General features: G+C 41.1%; 1 protein-coding gene across 1 annotated transcript in view; it reads left to right on the forward strand.

Moving 5' to 3' along the window:
• The first annotated feature begins 10235 nt into the window (after positions 1-10235).
• The window catches only part of COL15A1 (collagen type XV alpha 1 chain), a 127661-nt gene continuing 111517 nt past the window's right edge, over positions 10236-26379 (forward strand). Inside the window, exons 1-3 of the mRNA XM_035549763.2 lie at positions 10236-10269; positions 15465-15669; positions 15808-15890. Coding sequence (XP_035405656.1) covers positions 15659-15669; positions 15808-15890 — 94 coding nt within the window. The 5' untranslated portion in view covers positions 10236-10269; positions 15465-15658. The remainder of the gene's footprint in view (positions 10270-15464; positions 15670-15807; positions 15891-26379) is intronic.

Consider the following 26379-nt stretch of genomic DNA (forward strand, 5'->3'; position numbering starts at 1 on the left):
TTAAAGGAGTTCATAAGCTGTCTTTACATACCTCTTCAGCTTTCTGAGTTTCTGTATCCAAGAAAAGAATCCTCATAAAGTAAGCTCTTTACCAGCCTTCAACTGAGAGGTGAAAGAAAGCAATATAGAATGCTTCATCAACTGTTCACACTCCAAACTGAACAAGACCAAAAGTTGAGGTCTGCCAAAAAGATTCTATATGAACACACTCACACACACATATATATAAAAGCAGGAAAGAATTGGAAAAATAAAGTTAATAAGTAATAAAATGCAAATTAAATGCTTAATTCAACGGCAAACATTCAACCATCAAACAAATAAATCACAATTACCAATAAGCTCTTCAGGTACAGAACACCTACATGAGCCACCATTCTGAAATACTACCTTAAAATAATAGTTTTACTAAGAAAATTATTGAGTCAAAATTATCAACCTTTGGAGGTCATCTAGTGCAATGAGCTGCTTGAAGCAGCTGAACATTGAATTGTACACCAGATTGTGTAGGCTCCAGTCCAGATGGATCTTGAAAACCTCCAGGGACAGATATTCTGATAACTTTGAGCAAGTTTTTCCAGTGCTTGATTCCGGCCATCACTTTTTTTTTTTTTCTTTCCATGTAGTTATTTTCTTTCAATCTGCTACCGTATACTGCTGTAAGGAGTTTGGCTATCTTCTCGATAATCTCCTTTTAGGGACTGGATTTTTAGTAGCTATCTATATTAGCTTTTACGTTCCCCATAAGCCTTCAGTGAGCTGAATAAGCCTAGCTCCTTCAACCTTTCTCCAAAGACCTGCTCCAGTGCCCCAACCATCTTGGTGGTCTTCAGTCTGCACCATTGTACTGAGCTGGTCTGTCCCATGTACTGTGTTAAATGAGGTGAGGAGGCAGACACCTCCTCCAGCCATTACAGCCCAGAACTGCTTCTTCCCGGTCACTGGGGCCCAGCCCAGTGTGCAGAGTCCCAGGCACTGCCCAGAGTAAAGAATGCAGCTGCCACTTCCCTTATCCAGGTTCATAGAATCATAGAATCATTAACATTGGAAAAGACCTCCAAGATCATCTGGTCCAACCATCCCCCACTGCCAATGTCACCCACTAAATCATGTCCCTAAGTGCCAGGTCCAACCTTTTCTTGAACACCCCCAGGGATGGTGACTCCACCACCTCCCTGGGCAACCCATTCCAATGCCTGACTACTCTTTATGAGAAGAAATGTCTCCTCATTTCCAACCTGAACCTCCCCTTTCACAACTTGAGGCCATTCCCTCTAGTCCTATCACTAGTTATCTGTGAGAAGAGGCTGACCCCCAGCTCCCCACACCTTCCTTTCAGGTAGTTGTAGAGAGCAATAAGGTCTCCCCTGAGCCTCCTCTTCTCCAACAACCCCGGTTCCCTCAGCCGCTCTCCATAGGACTTGTGTTCCAGGCCCTTCACCAGTATGGTAGTCCTTCTCTGGACATGCTCCATGGCCTCGATGTCTTTCTTGTAGCAAGCAGCCCAAAACTGAACACAGTACTCGAGATGCGGCCCCACCAGAGCAGAGTACAGGGGTACCATCACCTCCCTGGTCCTGCTGGCTTCAAACAGCAGCAAAGCTGAACATGTATCAGAGACACAGACAGGCAGAACGCTGACAGCGCTGGTCATGGACTGCCTTCAACACCATTTACACACAGGACTTACGTAAAACAGATACAGACAGCTGAGACCCATTCCTCCTCTCTGGTTGGTAGAGATTGAAGTTCACTACTGCAAGCATACATACAGCACTCTCTAGGTTTACAAAGCGAACACATTTTCACTGATCCCGCAAGTACTGGCAGTGTCCCTCTGTCCACCCAGCACCTCTGCCTGGATCCCAGGCTCTCTTACCCAGCTCACAGGCAGCCTACTTGCTGACTAGTACGGCTTTAAGTTCGCTGCAAACACAGAACATTCACACACTTGTCCCTTAGTCACACCACATTCACAAATACCCCTGGATGTACCAACACAGACCACCTGCCTGCCTGATACCCCAGCCAGGAACCAAGGCCCCAGCTACTTGTTGGCTAGACCAGCTTAAAGTTTGCTAGTGAATACACCCACATGATGTTAGGGAAGATACAGACACCCTTCAAGGCCATTCTTCCAGAGCTGACCTTTGATACCATTCATCCAGAGCAGCTGTTCACTGCCATTCAAGTGCCATGGGTTATCAAAAGTTGCCATTCATCCAGAGCCACTGCTTGTCCAGAGCCATCATTTGCTGTTGTTTGTCTACAGCTGCCATTCATCCAGAGCTGGCATTCACTACCACTTATGAAGAGAGAGCCAGAGCCACAGTTTGCTGCAGTTCATAGAATCATAGAAGCATAGAAGCATAGAATGGTTTGGATTGGAAGGGACCTTAAAGATCATCTAATTCCAACACCCCTGCCAGTGGCAGGGACACCTGCTGCACCAGATTGCTCAAAGACCTATCCAACCTGGCCTTAAACACTTCCAGGGATGGGGAATCCACAACTTCTCTGGGCAACCCATTCCAATGCTCTCCTATAAAGAAAGGCCAAGAAAGTTGGGGTTATTCAGCCTGAAGAAGAGAAAGTTATGAGGAGACCTTATAGTATCCTTATATGGATGCCCCATCCCTGGAAGTGTGCTAGGCCAGGTTGGATGGGGCTTTGAGCAACTAGGTCTGGTGGGAGGTGTTCCTGTCCATGGCAGGGAGGTTGGGACTAGATGATTTTTAAGTTCCCTTCCAATCCAAACCATTCTGTGATTTTGTGATTCAGAGGGTCCAGTCAGAAACAGAAGAAAACAGGCGCAGAGATACAGTTATAATGTAGGTCATAGGGTCCATCCAGGAGACAAGATACCTGCTGTGTAGGCCCAGAGTCTATTCAGGTGGTAGTACCAGAGACAAGACCCCAGACAGGTACACCTACCATGTATTTCAGAGACTGAAACACCAGGCCTGATCTTCCACAGACTTCCTGTCACAGCTAGCAGAAAGCATGTGTGGAGGTCCCTGATGAGGCAGGCTGCTTAGAGCAATTAATGTCTGTTGGTGTGCTCAAGGTACTGACAATTTGCTACTTTTTTTTTTTCATCAAACTGAAGGAATTGTTTAAATTAAGAAAAGAGCAACACAGAAGTTAAAGAACTTGACAGAATGTCTCCCCCATATTCATAGTGTCAGAACCTCCTTCTTAACTGTAGTTCAGGCTTCAATGTCATGCAGGGAATTTAGAGCTGAGAAGACCCTAATTGTCCTTTTTCGCCATGTACTCATGTTGCGAGTAAAAATCATTTATCTGAGAGCTTATTGTGTAAGTCTGTTTTTTAAAAAATTCCGATAAAGCACATTTGTATAAATTTATTAGTAAATGTAAACATTGACCATAGTACTAAATTTACTACTACTGCTACAGTTATCTTATTTTCTTATTAACTATCCATTTTGTTTTCACTGAATGGATATGAGACATTACCACTATCAGAAATGACAAAAATAAAAGCATAGATCATTGTCTTTGCTTTAATCACATAAACATTTTATTTACTTTTACATAGTGTTACAGTTATCTTGTAATTCTTTCAGGTATTTAGCTTTATTCCACACCATTCTCATTTTTTTCTGTCACGTGAAAGGAATGAGAAAATTGAGGCTGGATTAACAAAGGAATAAAAAATCCCTGAGAAAATGTTACCAAGGAGAGGAAGCTCGTATAACACAGCTGCCAAGAATGAGGCAACTGAACATCTGTGTTGGATTATAATGTTTCAGAAAAGCTAAAACAAGTCTGTGCTAAAAGAACCTCCTGTTAATGTTACTTGCTTTTTCCATTTCTCCTTTGTTTATACTTTTTTGGAGCCAAAGAAACACCAGTTTCTTTATTAGTACCATGACTGTCCAGATGGACAAACAAGTTCTTGTAAAATGCCATTTTTATATATTCTAACATCAAGGCTAGTATCAACAGCAAAAAGAGATGCAAAGCTTCTTTTTTTTTTTTTTTTTTTTTTTTTGAGAAGTCACCTCTGTAAACACAAACCTTAACTGAAACGATCCCTGTGCCCTGCCATGACAGCTTCTATAGCCTGGAATTGATTTATTTGGTGCCTTTTCTCTTGCTGTTTGTAGCACTTATAAGGAAAAGAGAATTACTGAGTAACAGCAGAAGCTTTGTGATCGGCTTGCAGCCTTCATCTGTGGAAGATCTTCATACATTTGCATGGGCTTTCTGTTGATTGCATATTGATCACTCTTTACTAAATGTACTCAGTATTGAATCAAAGATGCAGCATGAAATTCTAAGCTAAACTTTAACAGTTGATGGGTTGGTGGTTTTGTTTGTTTGGTTGGTTGTTTTTTCTGGTTTTTGTTTTTTGTTTTTTAACCAGAGAGCAAGTTGAAGCTCATTGCATGTCAGCAGCAATGGTTAAAAAAAAATAAAAATAAAAAAAATTTAAGCTGATTTACTAACAACTGCCAGGTAACAACTGGCTAACAACAAATAACAGCGTTATTCGTAGTGGGAATCTGATGGACAGGCAAGACCATTTAGATACTTTTGGCTAGTGTCAACCAAAATGGACACAGTAGAGCTGTCAAAGATAGAAATGTCCTGTACCTACAGTGGTTCTCATGACTTGGGTAGGAGTGAGATTCTCCCTCCCCCTAGGCTACTGCTCTTACTGACATGAAGAACTGAAGTCTGTGTGTGTTCTAAATGTATGTGGGTCCATCAGTGTACATGTGCTACTCAGAGCAGCTGCTGCAGCACAACAGAACAGGCAGAAGTTGTGAGAAGCAGCAATTGCAGAATGTGAGCTGTTCAGTTAGAGGATATCGGATGTAAATATGTAGGAATTCAGGAAAAATACTATGTGTCTATGTGAAGAAAATAAGAGAAATAGATGTACCCTTATTTATCCAAATGTGTATTCAAGAGCTACCTAATTTACCTGACTAAAGCACAGAGCTATATTGGTCACAGCTAATTTCTACTTCTCAACCTATGATTAAACCTTGGGACAATGAAATGCTGTTGTTTCAAGAGCTAGCAGCTGAAGATGAACTTTTAATTTTATGTTTGTTGATGACAATTTACAGTCTGTTTTGCTAAACATTTAAACCTTTAGTAGTGATGCACACACCATTGTACAAAGTACTGTACATGGACCTAGTCAGGCTTCCCTGCTTCCTGCTCTCTTTCTGCTGTCCTTCCCAGATTTGTGGATATCAGTGCATTGCTTTTGTATCAACATCAAAAGAGAATGCAGCAAACTGGCCTTTTGAACAGGACAATGTAAGGGAGTTACAGGTTTAGATCTTGTACAGATGAGATAGGCTTGAGCAAATGCTAGAGGGAACTAGCCCTAATGCTATTGGGGTATATAGGATAGGTGACCAGAGGTCACTACTGGCATCCAGTGTGGACTGAGAACTCTGGACTGTGAAGCCACTACTGAAGATGGCTTAAGGAGCATTGGTGTGGTTACCGGTGCGGACTCTGGGGCCTGTCTACTTACCTTTTCTAGAAATACTAGTTCATTTAATAAGAGATCACTTTCTTGATCTGTGCAAGTTCTTCCAGCAGAAGGGAAGGGAGGAATATAGTGAGTTTCATTTTAGTTTTGAATATTTATTTTTTTTGTAAAGCATTTTTGGGTATGTTTGTGTGCTGAACAACTCTTCCTAAAATAAAAAGACAAGAAAAAGTCAGACTTAAAACATGAATATTCTTGTTGCTCAAAGCTTACTTTACCTTAAATAATTGTATTTTAAATTTTGGAAAAAAAAAAAAAAAGTTCAAGCAAATGTGTAATATGTTTATTTCTTTAAGAGTCACATGAAGCATAAACTTTCCAGCTGGAATTATGTGTTTCACATTTGTGGTACTTAAATGCCTGGCTTTTCTTTTTTTCCCCGCTCCCTTAATTAGCAGGCTACAAAACCTGTGTAATTTCATTTTTAGTATATGCTGCCTCATCCTATTCAGGATGAAAGTCTGTTCAGGAATTGACATTCCAGAGGCTGCAACCAGAAAATGATCTGAAAAGTCGTAACCAGCATGCTGAAGACAAGCAACATGCAGAACAGAATTTACTGTGGCGAAGAGACGGAGAGCCATTCACAAAATTGCATGAAAGCAGTCTGTAACTTGGAATGCATTTTCCAAAAATATATTGATGAAAGAGAAACAGGCATACTTGGCTAAGAGTGAAAAATGCATTTATCTGCTAAAACATGGTGCCAGACCAAGCTGTTCATTTTCTGTCCTTATTTTTCAAGTTCTTTGACAGGTGATAAACTAAAGAAAATAATTCTCGGTAACAGATTTTCCATTTCTTCTGTTTCTGTTGCTGTCAAATGCTTTTTAGAGGTACGCATTTACCCAAAATTCAGGTACTATGTTTCAAAGAATCTCTTCTCTCTAACAGTAGTTTTTTGTTTGATAATGAGCTAATAAATTTGACTTTTATCTCTTGAATTTCTTTTTCCATATTCTCATTGAAATGAGAATTGATACTCAAAAAAGGCAGGTCTTCTTACTTAAATTGTCTAATTAATGACTACCAACTAAACTGAGGCCATCATGCCTATCATCCTACTTGTGTCAGCTACAAAAAAGTTTATTTTACTTTGAAGAACATCCTGTAATATTTTCTGCTGCTCTTTCTTTTTGCTTTAATTCCTCCACAAACAGGTGTAGAATGCCTCTCTACCCAGTGGCATGCCCTATGTAGTAACACTTGAGTACATTGAATACATTCTTGTGAGTTTAGAGATGCACTTGCTAACTGTCAGAGTTAGCTCTCTAGACAGACTGACTGTGGGTCAGTAACTGGCTGCAACCAAGTACCCATCTACATGTGTCCTGACAGACCTACCAGGCCAAGTCTATCCCTGCTAATACATTACAAATCCTTTGTGGTTCATCAAAAGATTTGACTCATTTGTCTTGTGTTTGTCCTCAACAAGGCTCTTGACTACGGTTGAGCATGTATTCAAGCTTGACATATGCCATGTAAGCCTTGGTTTCTGTTCCTTACTGCCCGGCCCTCTTATCTCCTCATCCCCATTCCTATGTTGCCATTCAGGCAGAGAAAGAAACTGAAGAACTTCACCTGCCCCTAGAGAGGTGCATTAAGCTCATAATACCTGGCTCTGGGCTGCACTCTGCAGCTCTCCCTGGATCCTCCAATGGTTGCTTTCTTTGCACTCAGAAGTTAGTGTTTATCTCAACTCGTGCATGAGGATGGTTGGAATCTCTCACAGAGGTGTTCTTGATGTGAACTGTAACCATTTAAACAGCCATGTCCACCTTCCATCATTGATGTACCCTTTCATGTTTTTGCCATTTCTGCTCCTAAAACCCCATGCTGCTGTTTGGGAGAAAGATCCTAACCTACATAACAGTTATTTGAAGGTGCTCTAGAAACCATCCATTCAGTCCTTGCACCTGGGGTGTGCTGAAGAGTCAGAGCCAGCATGTGGCTGCCTTGATTATCCTCTGAATTGTTCACTATTTGTGGCAGCTGTAGTTAACGTGACTTCTTCAAGTGGGCGTGCTTTCTTATAGCCCCCTAAATATTGTTTAGAAGGAAATACTGTCAAATTTTTCTTCCTCATAAATCTATTTTGGGAAGATCTATGGATGCATTAGAAAAAAAGATACAAAGGGAAATGACTGGAATTACACTGGCAGCAAACCTATGACCACCATGCTTTGGTGAGCATGCATGTTGCTTAAAAGAAGCCGTTGGCTGAATTAAAATAAGAAAAAAAAAATCAAACTGAAAAGTGCAAATTAAGACAAAAAACTGTCATGTTTTATTAAAGTGGTGACTGCTTTGAAAGTATACTTATTCTTTAAGTCCCATTAGCCTTAAGGCTAGGTGACATGAACCTGTTATTTTGGGGAGCATAACAGTAGAAAAGGGGTGGAAGTTCAGAAGCATGGGTGTTAAATTTTTGATTGTATTATTGATATTATTGCAGCTTTTCCTGTATATAAATACTCTAGCTGCTTTATTATTATTGTTGTTGTTGTCATTATCATAATCTGTGTTAACTAATTGGGTACTAATAATGATCCTTGAATTAGACTGCTAAATGTTCCTTTATACTAACAATCACTGAACTACAGAATGGTTATGGTGGGAGGAGATGTCTGAAGGCCATCTGGTCCAACCTCCCTGCTCAAGAAGGGACACCTAGATCCACTTGTCCACAACCATGTCCAGAGAGCTTTTGAGTGTCTCCAAGGAGGGAGACTCCACAACTTCTCTGGGCTACCTGTACCAGTGCTCTGTCACCCACAGACTAAAGATGCGCTTCCTGATGGCACCTCTTGTGTTTCAGGTTATACCCATTACCTCTTGCCCTGTCAATTTTCTTTGCACCCTCCCTTCGCCTTCTCTTCTCCAAGCTGAACAGTCCCAGCTCTCTCAACCTCTCCTCATAGGAGAGATGGTCCCATCCCCTCATCATCTTTCTGGCCCTTCTTTGGACTCTTTCCAGAATGTCCATATCTCTCTTGCCCAGATCTGGATACAGTACTCCCGGTGCAGCCTTCCCAGTGTTGAATAGAGAGGAAGGATCACCTCCCTCAACCTGCTGGCTACAGGAATGACCCGAAACCATACCACCACATCTCTGTGATCCCAACAAGATCATAATTCTGCAACTGCACACAGATCTCCGACTCTTTGTAATTCTATTCATCCCATGTCATTCCTAGTTTAAAGCCTTTCTGTCCAGATCAGCCACCCTGCTGGCAATGTTGCGTTTGCCCCTGTTCATGAGGCAGATTCCACCTCTCACAAAATTCTTGGTTTTATTTACAAGGTGTTCTGTCTCTTTGCCCTTAAAGAAGATTCTGAGTATCACAACTAGATCTAGAAAAAAAAAAAAAAAGAAAAAAAAAAAGTTGCTGTGTTCTTTGCTACCATGTCTTCATCTAAAAAACAGATGGTACAAATACCATGTCTCATCCTGGTCATTATAGTGATCTAAACATATATTTAAGGAAAAGTATATTGAGCAAAATCCTCACACTGTAGGCAGCTTTTGTAGACAACCTTTTTCAATAAGGCCAGGTTTTTGACCTGGTTGCTAAAAATTTGCTAAAGCTAAATATTTGTATTCCTTTTGCCAGTGAAGGTGCATTATCGGTCCTGTCCATGTTATAAAGATGATTTACGAAGTAGACATTTAAGGCAATAATGGTGGCATTTACATCACCTAGTGGTTGGCTTATAAAGCAGTGTTTTACTTCTCTGAAAAACCCTGCTTCATATAAATTAGTGGGACAAGAGATTTGTCCCTTGTAGAACATGTTTTTTATGAGTTTATCTCAAGGCAGTGTAAAAAGTAGTTGGAGAAGTTACTCATTGGTTTGAGTTCTATAAATATTTTTTAAAGGAAAATATTTGAGTCAAGTTAGCTTAAACAGAATGTGGAGAGGCATTCTCGTGAAGTGTTTTACTTTCTATATCCTCTGTGTGTGTGTGTATAGGAGAAAATATTTCTTCAGCTCAGCTGAACATGGAGACAGACAGTGAAACTGCTGCATATAATTCTTTCTGGGTTTATTCACAGAAAAGGAATGTATGACATTTAGTCTGAATAGAGTCTTTCAGTGCCACACGTCCTTAATATAGCTAAGACTTACTTCCTGAGTATGCTTTAAAATTATGTACCCTTCTGCTAACGATAAATTAATTTAATATAACAAATAGGGTCAGTGTTAACATGCAAGTGAGGTTAAACTACAGGAAGAATATCTACTTATGCTCAGTTTTACAGTTATCTCCCCCACAGTGTTGAATAATTTAAATTGCTTGTTCAGTTTCTGAACACTGACCATTTTGCATTTTGACTTTTTGTCTCATGCCAGTAACACGAACTTCATCAGAAAGAGTTCAGCCATTTCTGGAAATGGCAGTTTTTGTGGCCATTTTATAAGTTGTCACAGAATTAGTTAACAGCTCTAGTGTTTTTGTGCTTTAGAACACAAAATTAAAATTTAATGGGGGCATACTGACACTTGAGTGTGCCATCAGAAGTGTTAAAATATCTTAATGTGTAGTGTATACTACTGCAACTATTAGAGTATTGCACAATCAATGAGACACACTTTGCTAGTAGGTTTCATGGATGCTTGCTTATAGCAGAAGCGTGACAGGTTGCAGACATTTTGGATTCTAATTGAAGCTTTGGCAGGAGGAAGTAAAGGAATGTTTTAATAGATGCATACTCTTCTACTACCGTGAGTCTTTTTTTTTTTTTAACATATCCCTTTTAAATATTTTTTCTGTCTGTGTCTCTGGTCCAGTTGCCCTTACCTACCCTATTTCTATTCCACAACTTTCTCATTCTGAGCACAGTGTTTACCTCCTAGTAACGCTGCCTAGTGAAAGACTGAGACAGAGACTTTAGAGGGGAAATATAGGTCTGAATATTTATTCTTGCTTCCCTGGTCACCTAATGACAGATCACATTTCCAGACTCCCCTGTCCTTTTGTCTTCTGACTAGCATTCAGTGCTCTCCTTAGCTTTGCCCTCATTTTTTCCCAATTTCTTGTCCCAGGCTTATTCTCCTTTTTGCACCCTTTTCTTTGTGCTAGTCATCCATCCTCAACAGTAGTCTGATTCCCTTCAAACCCATCCATGTGCCCAGCAGACCTGGTCTCATCCTTTCAAAAAATTACCTTCCAATGTAAGTATTAATGGGAGATCCCTTTCTTTCTAGGGTTTCTATTGCAAGCTTCAGGTCCCTGAGTCCTTTTTGATTTCTTTACCAGCCAATGCCAACCATGTGAAAGATATTACTTTTTTTTTCAGTGCTTTTTTATAATACTGTGAGAGAGGGGTAGAGGAAGCAGAAATATTCGTATTATGTGAAATGAAGTGCTAAAGGGCTAGAAAATGCCACAATTCCTTGTCTCTGTAACAGTAGTTTGAACCCATTTCAGGGTATAATACAGACTTAAATTACATAAATGTAATCTCTTATTACTTCATATGTCCATATTAAAAATGACATCTATAAAGGTGGTGTTTTTTTTTTTTTTTTTTCCCCAGATGTGCCTCGTTTAAAACAGGGAAAAAGCAGAAGAGTGGATTATTGAAGCAAATTGTTATGCTTATAAATCATAGAATCATCATAGAATCATAAAGGTTAGAAAAGACCTCCAAGATCATCTGGTCCAACCATCACCCTACTGCCAATATCATCCACTAAACCATGTCCCTAAGCATCACATCCAACCTTTCCTTAAACACCTCCAGGGATGGTGACTCCACCACCTCCCTGGGCAACCCATTCCAATGCCTAACTACTCTTTCAGAGTAGAAAAATGTGTATTATCAAACCACTGTGAAAGTAAATGATTAGCAGCAGTAAGCTGATGCTAGTCAAAATCAAGGGGTCATTCATAGAATCACAGAATGGGTTGGAAAAGACCTTAAAGATCATCTAATTCGAACGCCCAGCCATGGGCAGGGACATCTACCACTAGATGAGGCCTCATCCATCCTCAAAGCCTCATCCAACCTGACCTTAAACACTTCCAGGGATGGGGCATCCACAAGTTCTCTGGGCAAGCATTCAGTGCATCTGGATGAACTGGTACACTCTGTATCACAGAATTACAGAATCACACAGAATGTTAGGGATTGGAAGGAACCTTGAAAGATCAGCTAGTTCAATCCCCCTGCCAGAGCAGGAACACCTAGATCAGGTCACACAGGAACGCATTCAGGCAGGCTTTGAGTCTCACCAGGGCAGAGCAGAGGGGAAGGAGAACCTCTGTCTACTAACCACGCCCCTGGACAGTACTCAATACATGTAGTTTCTCTCTCACATAAAGAGCAACTCCGCCACCTCGCCTTGCTAGCCTGTCTTTCCTGAGAAGGACATACCTATTCATGACTACATTCCAGTCATGGAGCTGTCCCACCATGTCTCTGTAACTGCCACCAGATTGTAATCTCCTGACTGAACACGGATTTCTAACTCCTCCTGCTTATTCCCCTTACTGCATGCATTGGTGTACAGGCACTTCAAGGTGCGAGCTGAGCATGCCGATTTCACCATAGGGGGGTGGGAGGCCTCTCTGTCTTCATCACTGCTAGAGCACTGCCCCACTGGGGCAAGCCCAGCTACAACCCCATCCACCTTCAGATCTAGATTAAAGCTGTCCAAATGAACCCTGCTAATTCCTGTCCCAGAACCCTTTCACCCCTGTGAGATAAACCTTTCCTATGTATTACTGTCAGGCCTGGTGTCTTATAAAAGCAGACATTATTAAAGAACCCAAAGCCCTGCCTGTTGCACCAGTCAAGTAGCCAAGCGTTTATGGACTGGATCCTTCTATTCTGTCCCACGTCATCACCCCAGAATGGAAGGAGGGAAAATAACTTGCGCCCAGACTCTTTCACCAACTGCCCCAACGCCTTGAAGTCTTTCTTCATTTCCCTCAGACTATGGGATTCAGCTTCCTCCCCACCTATCTGGAAGATCAGTAGTGGATAGTAGTCTGTCAAGTGCACTTGGTAGGGGAGTGTCCTGGTGATATCCTTGATTTGAGGCTTCAGGTAGACTGCAGACTTTCCTATGATAAGGGTCAACTCTGCATATCGGGCCCTCTGTTCCTCTCAGAAGGGAATCTCCTACTACAGTTACCCTTCTTTCTTTCTTTTCGGAGGCAGTCTTGAGGCGTGGTGTCAACTGCCTCTTCCTACGTGACCTCATAGGCAGACCTTCCACCACATCCTCGCCTACCTCTCCTTTAAGATCCAGGGCCTCAAACCTGTTATGGAGGGGCACCTGGGGAAGGGAGGTAGGTACGGAGGAGGTTGCCTGTGATGCTGAAGTGGGACTCGCTTCCAACCCTCTTTTTGGTCCCCTCCCTCTGTCTGACAGCAAAAGGGCAGGGGCTCCACCACCCTCTGGGGGGCATCCCCCTGGTGCCCTGGCATGCCAGGGAGTTAGTCCACCAGGCAATCTCCTGCTCACAAGCCCTGATGCTCCTTAGTCTCTCCACCTCCTCCTTGAGCTCAGCCACCATGGTGAACAGACCTTCCACCTGAGAACAGGCGGTCTCCCCGCTGCCCTCCCCTGGCAGTGGCAGGCTCAGGCACTCCCTGCAGCCAGAGGCCTGAACTGCCGCGTCTCTTGGCAGGCCCTCCATCTGGGTCGCCACAGTCTTTTTGGAGCGAGCTCTCTGCCTAGTGGACACCACGTTATGTGGGTGATTGACAATATGTGGGCAGATTGACAATACTTGGTGCAGAGCCCCTGCACCCTGTCCCAGGCCTCCCCTGGCAAAGCAAGGGCTCGAAATCCCCCCCTGTAACTCATGGTCGGGCGCTGTGGCTGTGGCTGCGGCTGCACCAGCCTCAAAGCAGCCGACCTCGGCTACATGCTACTATGTAGCGTGACATCACTTAAATGATGTACTCAGGGGGATTGACAGCATCTTTTCAGGAAGCCACGGCACAAGAAGTAAGATTTATGTATGAACAGTTGGTTAAAGGAGGGATAAAAGGGTGAGGAATATATTGTCAGTCCTTGTACAAGTTCTCTAGTCCTTGTACTAGAGAATGGTCACCGATGCAATTCCACAGATATATGCATTGCCCGACTAATCTAGTAAGGGCAAGCAGTTACATAACTGTTTGCTGTGCAGTTAGGTTTGCTGATGATGAGTTTTGGCTTTGTTGTTTTAATAAGAACAAGGGCAGACTGCAAAGAATTACAAAAGGATCTTCTAAGTGTAAGTCACGGGAAAATAAAATGGCAGATTAAATTCATTTCTACCATTTGTTATCAATTTATTGAAATTTATTGAAAGAGAGAAGACGAATCTTAATCACATGAAAATTACCTTCCAGGAGTAAATTGTTAGGCTTACGAGAGTTCCATGAAAACACTGTCACAACTGCAGTCAAGAAAGTATGGCAGTTATCAGGAAAAATATAAAAAACATTGTTATGTCACTAGAGAAATCTTGAGTTTATTTGTATCGTGCATTTATGCTCCATCTCCACCAAAGATCAAAAATGATGTACTAGAACAGAAGAAACTCTGAGAAAGACTAAAAAGATGACTGGAGATACAGGATGATTGTAGAACAAGAAATGACCAAGTAAGTTCATACTCCTCAGTACAGAGACAAGTGAAAGAGGCATATGAAAGAGGTTTCTGAAATCACAAAAAGCATGGAAAAAACAGATGTGACAGTGAACAGGCAATCCTTATTCAATACAGAAATTGAAGGCATCAAAGAACATCAGCAGGACCCAAGTTCAAAGTAAAAAAAAAAAAAAACACAAGGGACTTCTTTATGAAAGTCATAACTGAGCAGTGGACCTCGTTGCAGCAGCATATTAATACCAAACACTTACCTGTGTTCTGGACCAAACAGAAATCTTTTGTTCTCTTCTAGCTTGGTTCTTAACTCACTCTGGCTTCAGAGCATACTGCTTCTCTAGTACTAATCTTGCACAAGAGTATTCTTACAATTCTTAAGTATTGTGATTATAGAGGCTAAAAGTGTGCAGCTAATAAATTTGTATTGCAGAGTCAGGAGGAAAAATAATATGCTTAACACAGAGATGGTCAGAAATATACGAACACCCAGCCAGACTAACTTAGTGAACAAGTAAGAACTGTAACAGAAGAATTGTAGGCATCCATTTCAGATGTTAAGGAATGCAATCGGTTGACAGAGCTGAGGAAGGTAAACAAAACTTCTGCCTGGAAAATAGAGGTTTTTAATCAGCAGGAAAACTCCAGCTTAAATGAAGAGAGCTGGAAAGAGTACAGAAGGAAAGCACTTATGTCCTCATTCCAATGGCTCCTGCTGTGTTTAAAATAAGAGACAAGTAGCAAAATTAAAATGGAGTGGATACGTACAAACATCACTGTGCATGTTGGGAGCAAGGTATAGCTAGCAGACATAGAAGACCTGTTAATATTCTGTGATTCTTAAGACTATAAATGAACATTAGAAAGTCAGGAAATCTCAAAGTCCTACAGGAGTGGGTTAATAAACTATTTATATTCAGAAATTTAAGACTAATGGAATGCAGAGGTCAAGAACATGCTTTGCTTTGCTGTCTTTTATCCAGCAGTGTTAAAAATATGCAGCATTGGTCACACATCCACGTTAAAGTATCCAGACAAAATTAATAGCACTTTCAGCAGCATTTCATGTAGACCATCTGCATGAACAGTGTCATACGTGTGGGAGAAGGAATGGTGTTACTTCCTTTATCTATGCGTTTTCTAAAATCAGAGAAAAAGCTATGCTGCTGTCTGTCAGGGTAAACAGTAGTTTAAGGCAGGACCAGAGAATAACACCATTGGGATGATGTACAGCAGCAAGGGCTGTCCACCAATAAATAAAGTAGGAACTTTTAGGCTGTGGTCTGACAGGAAAATCTATGTGGAGTCAGATTTCAGAGCTGGAGCACTGAATTGCAGTGAGTCACACAGAGAGCCTGAGAGCTGCCTTTGTTCCACTTGTGTCTGAACGTTGGAGGAGAAACAGCAGGCTCCAGTTTTCATTAACTTCTTATTTTCAGAAGTATAAAACTCATGTTCACTGATCTTCTTCCCCACTTTACATCTTCCAACTGACTTTCAAAAAATGCTGTCATGGTAAGAACTCTCACTTCTAAATATCATTATTATTACTATTATTATCCTTGTGCTTCTGTATTTTCCTCTTTTTTCTTATTGTTCCCCCTGACCCTTTTTTTTTTTTTTTTTTTTTTTTTTTTGGCACACCTGCTCCAGGCATGCCTGGTGGACCTGGGACTTGCTGCTTCTGCTCTTAGGCTTGTCAATCCATGCAGGTTCAGCAGCTGAGATCATAGAAGGTAAGACTTCTCCAAATCACATCTATAAATTGAGAGTAAGGGTTAATTTTAAGATAAGCTTTCTCAATATAGAAAGACTCTACATTTCAGCTTTTCATTTTCTCTGCTGCTTTTGTTCTTCATGTCATATAGGGAAGCTGCTGCAAGTTAAGAGCTTAAATTGCCATTCATTCTGGAAAAGAGAAAATAAATACATTGGTCTGCAGCTGTAAGGTAGCCTATCATGACAACTCTCTCAATATTGCTTCAGAGTGTAATAATCATCAGAAAGCACTTCAAAGTGGAGACTAGTGGATGTTCTTGGATGTATCAGGTGAGGAAAAGGTAGCAGAAAGTAACAAGGATAGAGGTGTATGTCATTCTGGAGATAACGGAACGCGCCAGGCACAGTGTGAGTGCAAAGACACAAATGTAATGCTTGTTAAGGTGCACAGAGATTTCTCCTGATAAGTGTCTATACAAATTGTGATTTTCAGATCTCTTGAGTTAAATATTTGGTTTTATCAGCCTAGCCTTTGTTGCTTTTCAGTCTTTCTATAATTGCAGATCACATATTTTTTCTTGTAACAGAGCAAAATCCTTTGGCAACTCTAGAAGAGATAGCCTTAAATTTCAGTTTGAGAGAGATCACTGGTTTAAAAGTCTGCATGCAATTTTGAAAAAGGTGAAAAAGCTTCATATATTACTCTTCCACTATAGACAACGATTCTTATAACAAAAACACTTTATTGACTACATTCAGAGAGAAATAGACTGTGAATTTGTTATGTAAATAACCACTAGACAACTATATGGTCGGAGCATTAGAACTAATCGAAACGAAATAGATGTTGTTCATGAAGAATTCAATACCACTCAGATTGTGGTTTTGTTTTGTTTTGTTTTGTTTTATCTGACACTGCCACTGAATAGATGGTATGTTTAAGAGCCAAAGCTCCAGCTAGTTATCTCAGTAAATAAATGCTGCAAGTGCATATGGGAAATATTACAGATAAGGTAAGAAGCTGTAACAAGCTATTAAAAAAAGGAAAATTTTAATGTATGACTGAATAGTGACAGAAATACAATATATTGCATAAACTATGGAGATAAATATGTTGCATCATATGATATGTTTTGCTTGAGCTGATGAATGATAGTACAGTGCGTGATGTCTGGACTGGAGAGAACTGATGCTTATTTTTTTCCTGATGCTTGGTTTAAATGCTTTCATCTCCTGAAATAGGTGTTGAGTGCTGGAAATAGGAACAAAACCTTTCTTTCTGGTGCTGCAACTATATGAAAGATATAAATACTCCTTGTCACTACCAAATAGTCTAGAGGTATATACTTCACAACTTATAATCTAACCACTGCAGAAATAACCTCTATTTCTTTTCCCATAGTTTCATTTAGTGATAGAGTGCACAGAAATAAATTCAGTAAAGATTAAAATGTTTGGAGGTACAGGGAGAGGAAATGACATTCTGGTCTTTCAGCTTTTTGCTGTTAAACTTGTGCTTTATCCAATATTCATTTTTGTCACTGTCTCCTTTAAGGTTGCTGCTTCCCAGGATTCTCCAGCCTACTGAATATTACTGTGCTGCATTTTTGTTGGCTAACCTCTTCTATCTCTCTCTCTAATGAATCGATGGCTGAAAGGACATCTGTTTAACTTATTAAAATTAAGATAGATATCTCCCATGCAATTTGTAAATCAAGTTATGTGTTGTGACAGAATGAAAAAAAAAAATGAAATATGCATAATTTTAAAATTCTGTTGTATGTTCTGCAAATTGATGCAACTTGGTAATTATTTCATGAAAATTCTTTAAAAATACTTGAATCGTGCTGAATGAAAACAAAGAGGAGTTCTGAAATCTCATTAGTTCCCGTGAGTTAGCATTCTGAATTTTGACTAACTTTGTTGGAAGATTTCAGTCCCTTTTATTGCAGCTAGCATTGTATATCTCTCTCTTTTTCTTCTTTTTCACCCAGGTACAGTGTCATTTGAGCTACAGAGAGGTTTTGCAGTTTTTCTTATGTGTTCATGAAAACTATGCAAGTGTAGTACCCTGTTCTTCTTTTGTTTGTGTATGAGGCTTAAAGATACGTTGGTGACTCAATGAATAGTCTCATCATTTCTCCTTTGTTCAAAATGACAATTAAGCATGTATCTATCTGTGCATAAAAAAAATAGTCTGTCTTACTCTATCTGGTATCACCGTGTGGTGCAAGTACTTAGCCTTTAATTATACCTGTCCATGTATCTTGATTTACCTTGATTACCCATGTCTGCTTTCTGTACATTGCTTCGGACCTTCAGACACGAATTAAGTTAGTGAATAGAAGGTGCTCAGAACACAGTTCTGAACACAGAATCACAGAATGGCTAAGGTTGGAAGGGACCTCTGAAGATCATCTAGTCCAACCCCCCTGCCAAGTAGGATCACCTAGAGCACATTGCGCAGGATGGCATCCAGATGGGTTTTGAATATCTCCAGAGAAAGAGACTCCACAACCTCTATGGGCAAACTGTTACAGTATTCTGTCACCCTCACAGGAAAGAAGTGCCCCCTCATATTCAGGTGGAACTTCCTGTGCTTCAGTTTGTGCCTGTTGCCTCTTGTCCTGTTGCTGGGCACAACTGAAAAGAGACCGGCTCCATCCTCTCAGCACCCTCCCCTCAGATATTTATATGCATTGATGAGGTCTCCCCTCAGTCTTCTCTTTTCCAGGCTAAACAGGCCCAGTTCTCTCAGCCTGTCCTCATACGACAGGTGCTCCAGTCCTCTAATCATCTTCATAGCCCTCATCTGAACTCACTCCAGCAGTTCTATGTCCCTCTTGGGGACATAGAACTGGGGAGACATCGAACTTGGGGACATAGACTGGAGAGCCCAGAACTGGACACAAGACTCCAGGTGTAGCCTCACCAGGGCTGAGTAGAGGGGGAGGATCACCTCCCTTGACCCGCTGGCCACACTCTCCTGAACGCAGCCCAGGATACCATTGGCCTTCTTGGCCACAAAGTCACGTTGCAGACTCATGGTTAGCCTGCTGTCCTGCAGGACTCCCAGGTCCCTCTCTGCAGAGCTGCTCTCCAGCAGGTCAGCCCCCAGCCTGTACTGGTGCTTCACATGCTAGACTGTGAACAGAACTAAAGTTATAAAATCTGAATCCTAACCCTGCTGAAGTTTGAATGATAGGGTCCTCCTTATGACTTGCTCTAGGCTCTTTCAAAATTCATATTTACTCTTCCAGGCTGTCTGTGCAGGTATCAGTGCTGCTCAGTTCTTTTCATTCGAATCAGTGCAAGCCTTTTTTTGTAAAATAAATAAGACAAATTGCTTAAATGTATGCATTTCCACGGTTTGTATTATATTTATGGTCTCTAAAACAAGCTTTACAAATTTCTAACTGACATCTTTTGGTTTTATTATTAGCCAAGCTGAATTACATTTTGTTGCCTTAAATAATATGCTCAACAATAGTTTACATAAAGTAAATATTTGTCTCTTTCCTTGGCTCTCTGAACATGGAATGGCTGTCATTAAGCTGTTGACATAAACTTTGCACTTTTGAACTGCTGAGTTTAATGGAGGAACACTGAATTATTGACTTCCATTGGCTGTTAATCAACTGGGATGATTCATACAAGCAGCTGGCTTGCATTTCTTTCCAGGATGAACTGACACAATGAGTGTAAATTAGTATATATATAGTTAAAGTATGTGTATACATTTAAAAGCTTGTTTCTATCAAGTAATTACTATATGTGCTTTGCATTGCGTTACATGTGTAAAATCACACTGACTTATGCAGTGACAGTGTATTCTTTTCTAAGAAGGAGCACGGTTACTGTAATTCTGTTCTGTGTGGAGCACAGTGTTTTGTAAAGATAATTTAGTCGACGCTCTACACTCTTGTTCCTGACTAAGCATTTGGGCATCATTGCACTTGAATTTAAACTGAAGAAGACACTGAATATTTTTCAGAGACATCTACAGGCTGTTAATAGCTGTTGTGCATGTTCTTAATGCAGAGTTGAACCTGATTTCATAGTCATTAAAAAACCTTTCCATGCAGAACATAGCTAATTTACTGTAGAAAATCAGTTTGTTCAGCTGGGTCATCTCTATGACCAGTAGAGCAAATTTGGTTTAGTAAATTTGTTCCATTTTGTCACTTTTCTAAATGGATTAGTTCTCAGTACACTACCTTCTACATGTTAATTCTCCAGGACAATAAACTCTATGTTTGCTAAGCTATTCTACCAGGCAGCAGAAGATTTTTTGGTCTTTCTTGAGGCCTCTGAAGGGAAAACTAGCTGGTGGGGATATAGTGTTGTAATGGCTATCTTCATTTCCTCTCTGAAGGCATCCTGGTAACACAGGAGGCCTGCAGTAAGCAGTTGTTTCCATGATCTAAATAGAATTTAACATTTCATTTGCCAATAAATGGTGTTTGAAAGACTTCTTTTGCTGAGAAAGTACATCTTGTAGTACTTGCTAACAAACATCACTTCAATTAAAGATCTTTTAACTGCAATTTATTTCTTATACACTAGGGACAATGCCCAGTCCTGATGATCTTGTGTTGTGTATTCGTCTCTTCCTGCTCGACTTGGGAGGAGATAGGTTTGTTCGAAATCTTTGGGTTGGAGGGCAAGACAATAGAAGTCTTCCAGGGTTTCAACAAGGTTAAATTTTTACTGATAATTTGCTGAGGAGTTGTTAGGGGCTTGGCAAAAGCACATATGTTCCAAATAAACAAAAAGAAATATAGAGATGGAGAGAGAGATATGTAGAGATATATCACCACCCGTGGATCCTGCAGTGACTTGTCCTCTTCAGGTTCTCAGATGGTGGGTGCACACACAGATGCTCTAGCATCAGGATTTTTAAAGCTTAGTCCTTGCCTCTTTGGGCAAGTCTGGGAGTCCTACACAGCCCTTTCCCGGACATGCACGTTTCATATCAGGGAGTGTTTGAGCAATGAGTCTAGGGTTGTTCTTGGTGTCCATGGTGCTCTTCTGCCCCATCCCCCCTCCCGATAACCACTAATCTAGGCTAAAATTCATTTCAGTTTATCCCTGTAATACAGCTCTCTGTTGAATGCTTGATCCTGTTCAATATCTCTGAGGTGGATGGGGGAGACCTTAGATCTCTCTGTCATGATAGATGCAAGTTCTACCAGTGAAATCCAAGGCTTGTGCTTCCATCTGCATGGGCATGAAAAGCAAACTTCGATGTGCAGATAGCATGTAATATCCTCCTGATGCTACTCCTCCAGATCTTATCCCTCTTTGTTTGATGGATCCTCAAAAAAGTGTCAGGAAAAGGACAAAAAAAAGTTGCCAGTTTACCAGGTCTCTATTGGTCTAGTCCAATGGGGAATGCTGTTTCCTGACAAGTAAACTTACAACATTCTGGTAAGGGAAAAAAAAAAAAAAAAAAGAAAAAAAAAGAAATGAGAAAAGAAGGAAAGGAAAGGAAAGGAAAGGAAAGGAAAGGAAAGGAAAGGAAAGGAAAGGAAAGGAAAGGAAAGGAAAGGAAAGGAAAGGAAAGGAAAGGAAAGGAAAGGAAAGGAAAGGAAAGGAAAGGAAAGGAAAGGAAAGGAAAGGAAAGGAAAGGAAAGGAAAGAAGAAAGGGGAAGGGAAGGGAAGGGAAGGGAAGGGAAGGGAAGGGAAGGGAAGGGAAGGGAAGGGAAGGGAAGGGAAGGGAAGGGAAGGGAAGGGAAGGGAAGGGAAGGGAAGGGAAGGGAAGGGAAGGGAAGGGAAGGGAAGGGAAGGGAAGGGAAGGGAAGGGAAAGAAAAGAAAAGAAAAGAAAAGAAAAGAAAAGAAAAGAAAAGAAAAGAAAAGAAAAGAAAAGAAAAGAAAAGAAAAGACAAAAGAAAAGAAAAGAAAAGAAAAGAAAAGAAAAGAAAAGAAAAGAAAAGAAAAGAAAAGAAAAAAGAAAAAAGAGAAAAGAAAAGAAAAGAAAAGAAAAGAAAAGAAAAGAAAAGAAAAGAAAAGAAAAGAAAAGAAAGGAAAAGAAAGGAAAGGAAAGGAAAGGAAAGGAAAGGAAAGGAAAGGAAAGGAAAGGAAAGGAAAGGAAAGGAAAGGAAAGGAAAGGAAAGGAAAGGAAATAGAAATTTAGAAGTTTACAAATTTGAGTCAGATGGTAAGAGGTGGAAAGCCAGAGAGGGGTTTGCACAGGCTTACATTTTTCCTCTATCTTCTATCTGTCCTAGAACGCTGTCTTGCCTATCATCCTATCATCTTCATGAAGTAAAGGAGAACATGGGTAAGTCTTCCCATTGTGAACTTCATGAAGGGTTAATGAGGGGGCCAGAGTAGTTATCATAGTAAGCATCATGGCAATATAAATGGATTCCATTACCAAACTCTAAAAAATGAAGGGGTAGTAAGGATCAGCAATTTGGGAATGCCAGGAGAAAGGCAATGTAACCATGTTTCCTGCCTGAACCTGAAGCTGTAGACGTAGTGCTGGTTTGGGTAAAATCATAACAGGTCCTTAGGTTAAAATTTTGGGGACTCTCTTCTGCTTTTCCTGTTGTCATTCTAACTTTGGTTTTCAGGTATCATAAGACAGTTCATATCTAATATTTTAATGTCCTTGGCAGAATTTACAGGACTCTAGTTTGTGAGCTTTCCCAGTCAAGTGTGGGAGCAAGGATGAGGGGGAGAAAAAAGTCTTGATCCTGGATGTACATGAGATTTGGGGTAGCTGTATCGTGTCTGAATTCAGACTACCTGATAAGCTTGTGTTTGCATCTCTGCTCTGGTAGAATGCTAGTTGGCACATGCTTGAAAAGATGCATAGATGCAAGGACTTAACTTGCCAACAGAGTTAAAAGTTGTATTCCCTTTAACTAGTATCCATATATGTGCTCCCAAGATTCACTTAATTAAGATAAATTCAAAGGGTAATATGAGTTCTTTTTTCTCCCCTTGAGACAATTCCTTTATTTCCTCTGTATACTAAGTTACTGATTGCACTATTCATGCCTGGGATATTCAAAGGGTTCCAAAGAACTTGCTTCTTATTGTAACATGCATTTTCCAAGTCAAGCACTTGCTTTGAAGTTTGCCTGCCCCTTTGGCTGTGATTTCTTCCTCTTTCCTTTTCTGTGTGAGATGTGGATTGATTTTTTTTTTGTTTTTGTTTTTGTTTTTGAAGTGGTATTTCACATTTGATCAAATTCATGCAGTGGCGTTGCCTGTTCAGTGTGCCTTTGCTAGAAAGACACTGAATTTTACTATTTGGTGAAATCTGTCTGGTTTGTTTTAGATGTCATTAATGTTATCTATTTAAGAGAGGGTTTCTGTTTGTCTATTTCTAGCTCACCAAACAATCTAGTCTCATTTAGCCAACACACACAGTTGCCACCAGTTTAGAAACAAAAGTTAGTCATTGATTTTGTCTGTGGTGGATTCTATCCACACAATTAAGCTGATTCTTTTTAGTGCTTTGTATGTCTCATTGGTTAGATTAGGCATATGACTAATACAGCAGGCAGTGCATTTTGCGTTTTGCTGTCCCATATTTGTACTACAGCCATACAGAGCATGTTCCATCACACGTAAAGCTGTTCTATATGGGATATAGATTCTGTTTTTCTCTGCTTATATCAGTGTCTTCTGAGCTACTATGGACCTAGAATGCACCACAGGTAGGTGAGAGATCCTTAGCTAAAAAAAATAAAAAAATAAAAAAACCAACATTCCAGAGATCTATGGAAGTTTAAGTAGATTTTAATTCTTGAGGAAAATAGCCATATATTTATTTCATTTCCATAAGTCATAACTCAGGTTTTAATATAGGAAAAAGTTGAGAAAAATAATGCATGTGAGCAGTTCTGTTCATCAAAAAACAGCACATACACAGAACTTTATATTTAAGTAGGTGAAAGCCGTAGTGTTGTCCACCCCACACTGAAGTATTTTTGCTTCTTATTAATTTTTTCTGTCTGTTCTGGAAGCATTTGCAGAATGATGCAGAGAGTATTACAGGACATACAAGTCCATGTGAGATCTCTGTGGCCTGATGGCGTATTGGGTTTTCATGGCAAGATTTTGGTAGTGGGTTGGGAGTGGGGAGCAGGGAACAGGGAGGAAATGCTGCAGGGGTGGCCTCTGTGAGAAGACACCAAGAGCTGCCTGTCTTGTTGGATAGAGCCAGTTTCTGCTGGCTCCAAAAGGGGCCCACCACGGGCCAAAGCTGAGACAATGAGCAGCACTTGTTGCACCTCAAAGATAATATATTTAATAAAGGCTGGAAAATGCCATGCAGCAGCTGTGAGAGGGAAGAAAACTGTGAGAGAAACAACTCTGCAAACATCAAGGTCAGTAAGGAAAGAGGAGGTGCTCCAGGCCCCAGAGAAGGGGTTCCCCTGCAGCCCATGGAGAGGACTGTGGCAATGATGGTTGTCCCCCTGCAGCCCATGGTGTACCACATCAGAGCAGATACTCACACTGCAACCCACAGAGGACACCATGCCACAATAGGTGGATATGTCCTGAAGGGAGCTGTAGCCTGTGGAGAGGAGCCCACGCTGGAGCAGGTTGTCTGTGAAACTGACAGGCAGAAACTGTGGCCCATGGGGGACCCACACTGGAGCAGTCTGTTTCTGAAGAACTGCACCCCATGGAAAAGACCTATGCCAGAGCAGTTTTTGAAGAACTTCAGCCCATGGGAAGGGCCCACATTGGAGTAGTTCATGAAGAGCTGCATCCATGAGAGAACCTCCCTGGCTGGAGCAGGGGAAGGAGAAGCAGGGGAAAAGTGTTGTGAATGGACATTCCTGTGTGTCATGATCTAGGCGTTCCTGCTCTGGCAGGGGGTTTGGACTGGATGATCTTTCAAGGTCCCTTCCAATCCCTAACATTCTGTGATTCTGTGTGATTCTGTGACATCTCCCATTCCCCACCCTACCCCCCCCCCCCCTTTTTTTTTTTTTCAAGTTCTCACTGCCTTATCAATTATCAATAAATTAAATTAATCTTCCTTAAGATTAATCTGTTTTGCCTGTGATGATAGCTCGTGAGTGATCTTCCTGTACTTACCTCAAACCACAAGTTTTTCAGCATATGTTATCCTCCATGTTGTCCTGATGAGAAGGAGTGAGAGAGCAGGTTGGTGAACACCTATCGCCCAACCAGGATCAACCCACCACAGTTGATCATATGCATGATGATCTCAACTTAGACTGTTTAATGGAGAAGTATTCTTTGAACAAAAAATTCTTGTTTCTTTTTCCATGAGGGCCAGGAAGTGACTGGGCAAGTGGATGCAATGCTCCTTTCCGTGAAATATGAAGTGATTTTCTACATGAAGTTAACTACTTGAAAAAAAAAAGGCATTCATTTTGTCTAGAGATACTTGAAAAATGTAATCTCTAGTAGGTCTTGTTCTCAAATGTGGAAAGTCACAGACACTGCAGAAAGTAAACTAGAGTGCAGGTAGAATTATTCCAAAGAATGAGTAAAATTGGTAAACTCTAATTTTAATGTATGTGTTTTAATGTGCGTGTTTTAATTTGTGGATGAGGAGTGTGAAACAACAGATGTATTATTCAGGTTAGCATCTGGAAGAAAGCCTTGGAAAAAGCAACAGGCAGGGCTGAATATGCAAAGAAACTGCAGTGTTTTAAACAGATATCTATCTTACAGTCCAAATAGAGAAGAACCAAGGTCTGAATCAATTTTTTTAGGGGTTCTGAGAAGAATCGGTATTTTCTGGAGGCACTCAAGCATGTTCAGTTCCAAACAGTCAATGGCCAGAAGTCCGAAGCTGGAAATGGGGGCAGGAAGAAACCAAATGAAGTTTAGCAAGAGCAAGTATAGAGTTCTGCACCTAGGAAGGAACAAGCGCATGTATCAGTACAGGCTGGGGGATGACCTGCTGGAGAAGAGCTCTGCGGAGAAGGACCTGGGGGTCCTGGTGGACGACAGGTTGACCATGAGCCATCAGTGTGCCCTGGTGGCCAAGAAGGCCAATGGGATCCTGGCGTGCATTAAAAGGAGTGTGGCCAGCAGGTCAAGGGAGGTGATCCTCCCCCTCTACTCTGCCCTGGTCAGGCCTCACCTGGAATACTGTGTCCAGATCTAGGCTCCCCAGTACAAACAAGACAGGGATCTCCTGGAAAGAGTCCAGAGGAGGGCAACAAAGATGATACGGGGCCTGGAGCATCTTCCCTGTGAGGAAAGGCTGAGAGACCTGGGTCTGTTCAGCCTTGAGAAAAGAAGACTGAGAGGGGATCTTATTAATGTTTACAAATATCTTAAGTGTGGGAGACAGAGGGATTTGGCCAACCTCTTTTCAGTGGTTTGTGGGGATAGGACAAGGGGCAATGGCCAAAAAATGGAGCACAGGAAGTTCCGCACCAACATGCGAAAGAACTTCACGGTGAGGGTGACGGAGCACTGGGACAGGCTGCCTAGGGAGGTTGTGGAGTCTCCTTCTCTGGAGATATTCAAGGCCCATCTGGATGACCACCTGGGCA

The sequence above is a fragment of the Cygnus atratus genome, chromosome 2 (assembly GCF_013377495.2).
Source record: "Cygnus atratus isolate AKBS03 ecotype Queensland, Australia chromosome 2, CAtr_DNAZoo_HiC_assembly, whole genome shotgun sequence".
NCBI classification, from domain to species: domain Eukaryota; kingdom Metazoa; phylum Chordata; class Aves; order Anseriformes; family Anatidae; genus Cygnus; species Cygnus atratus.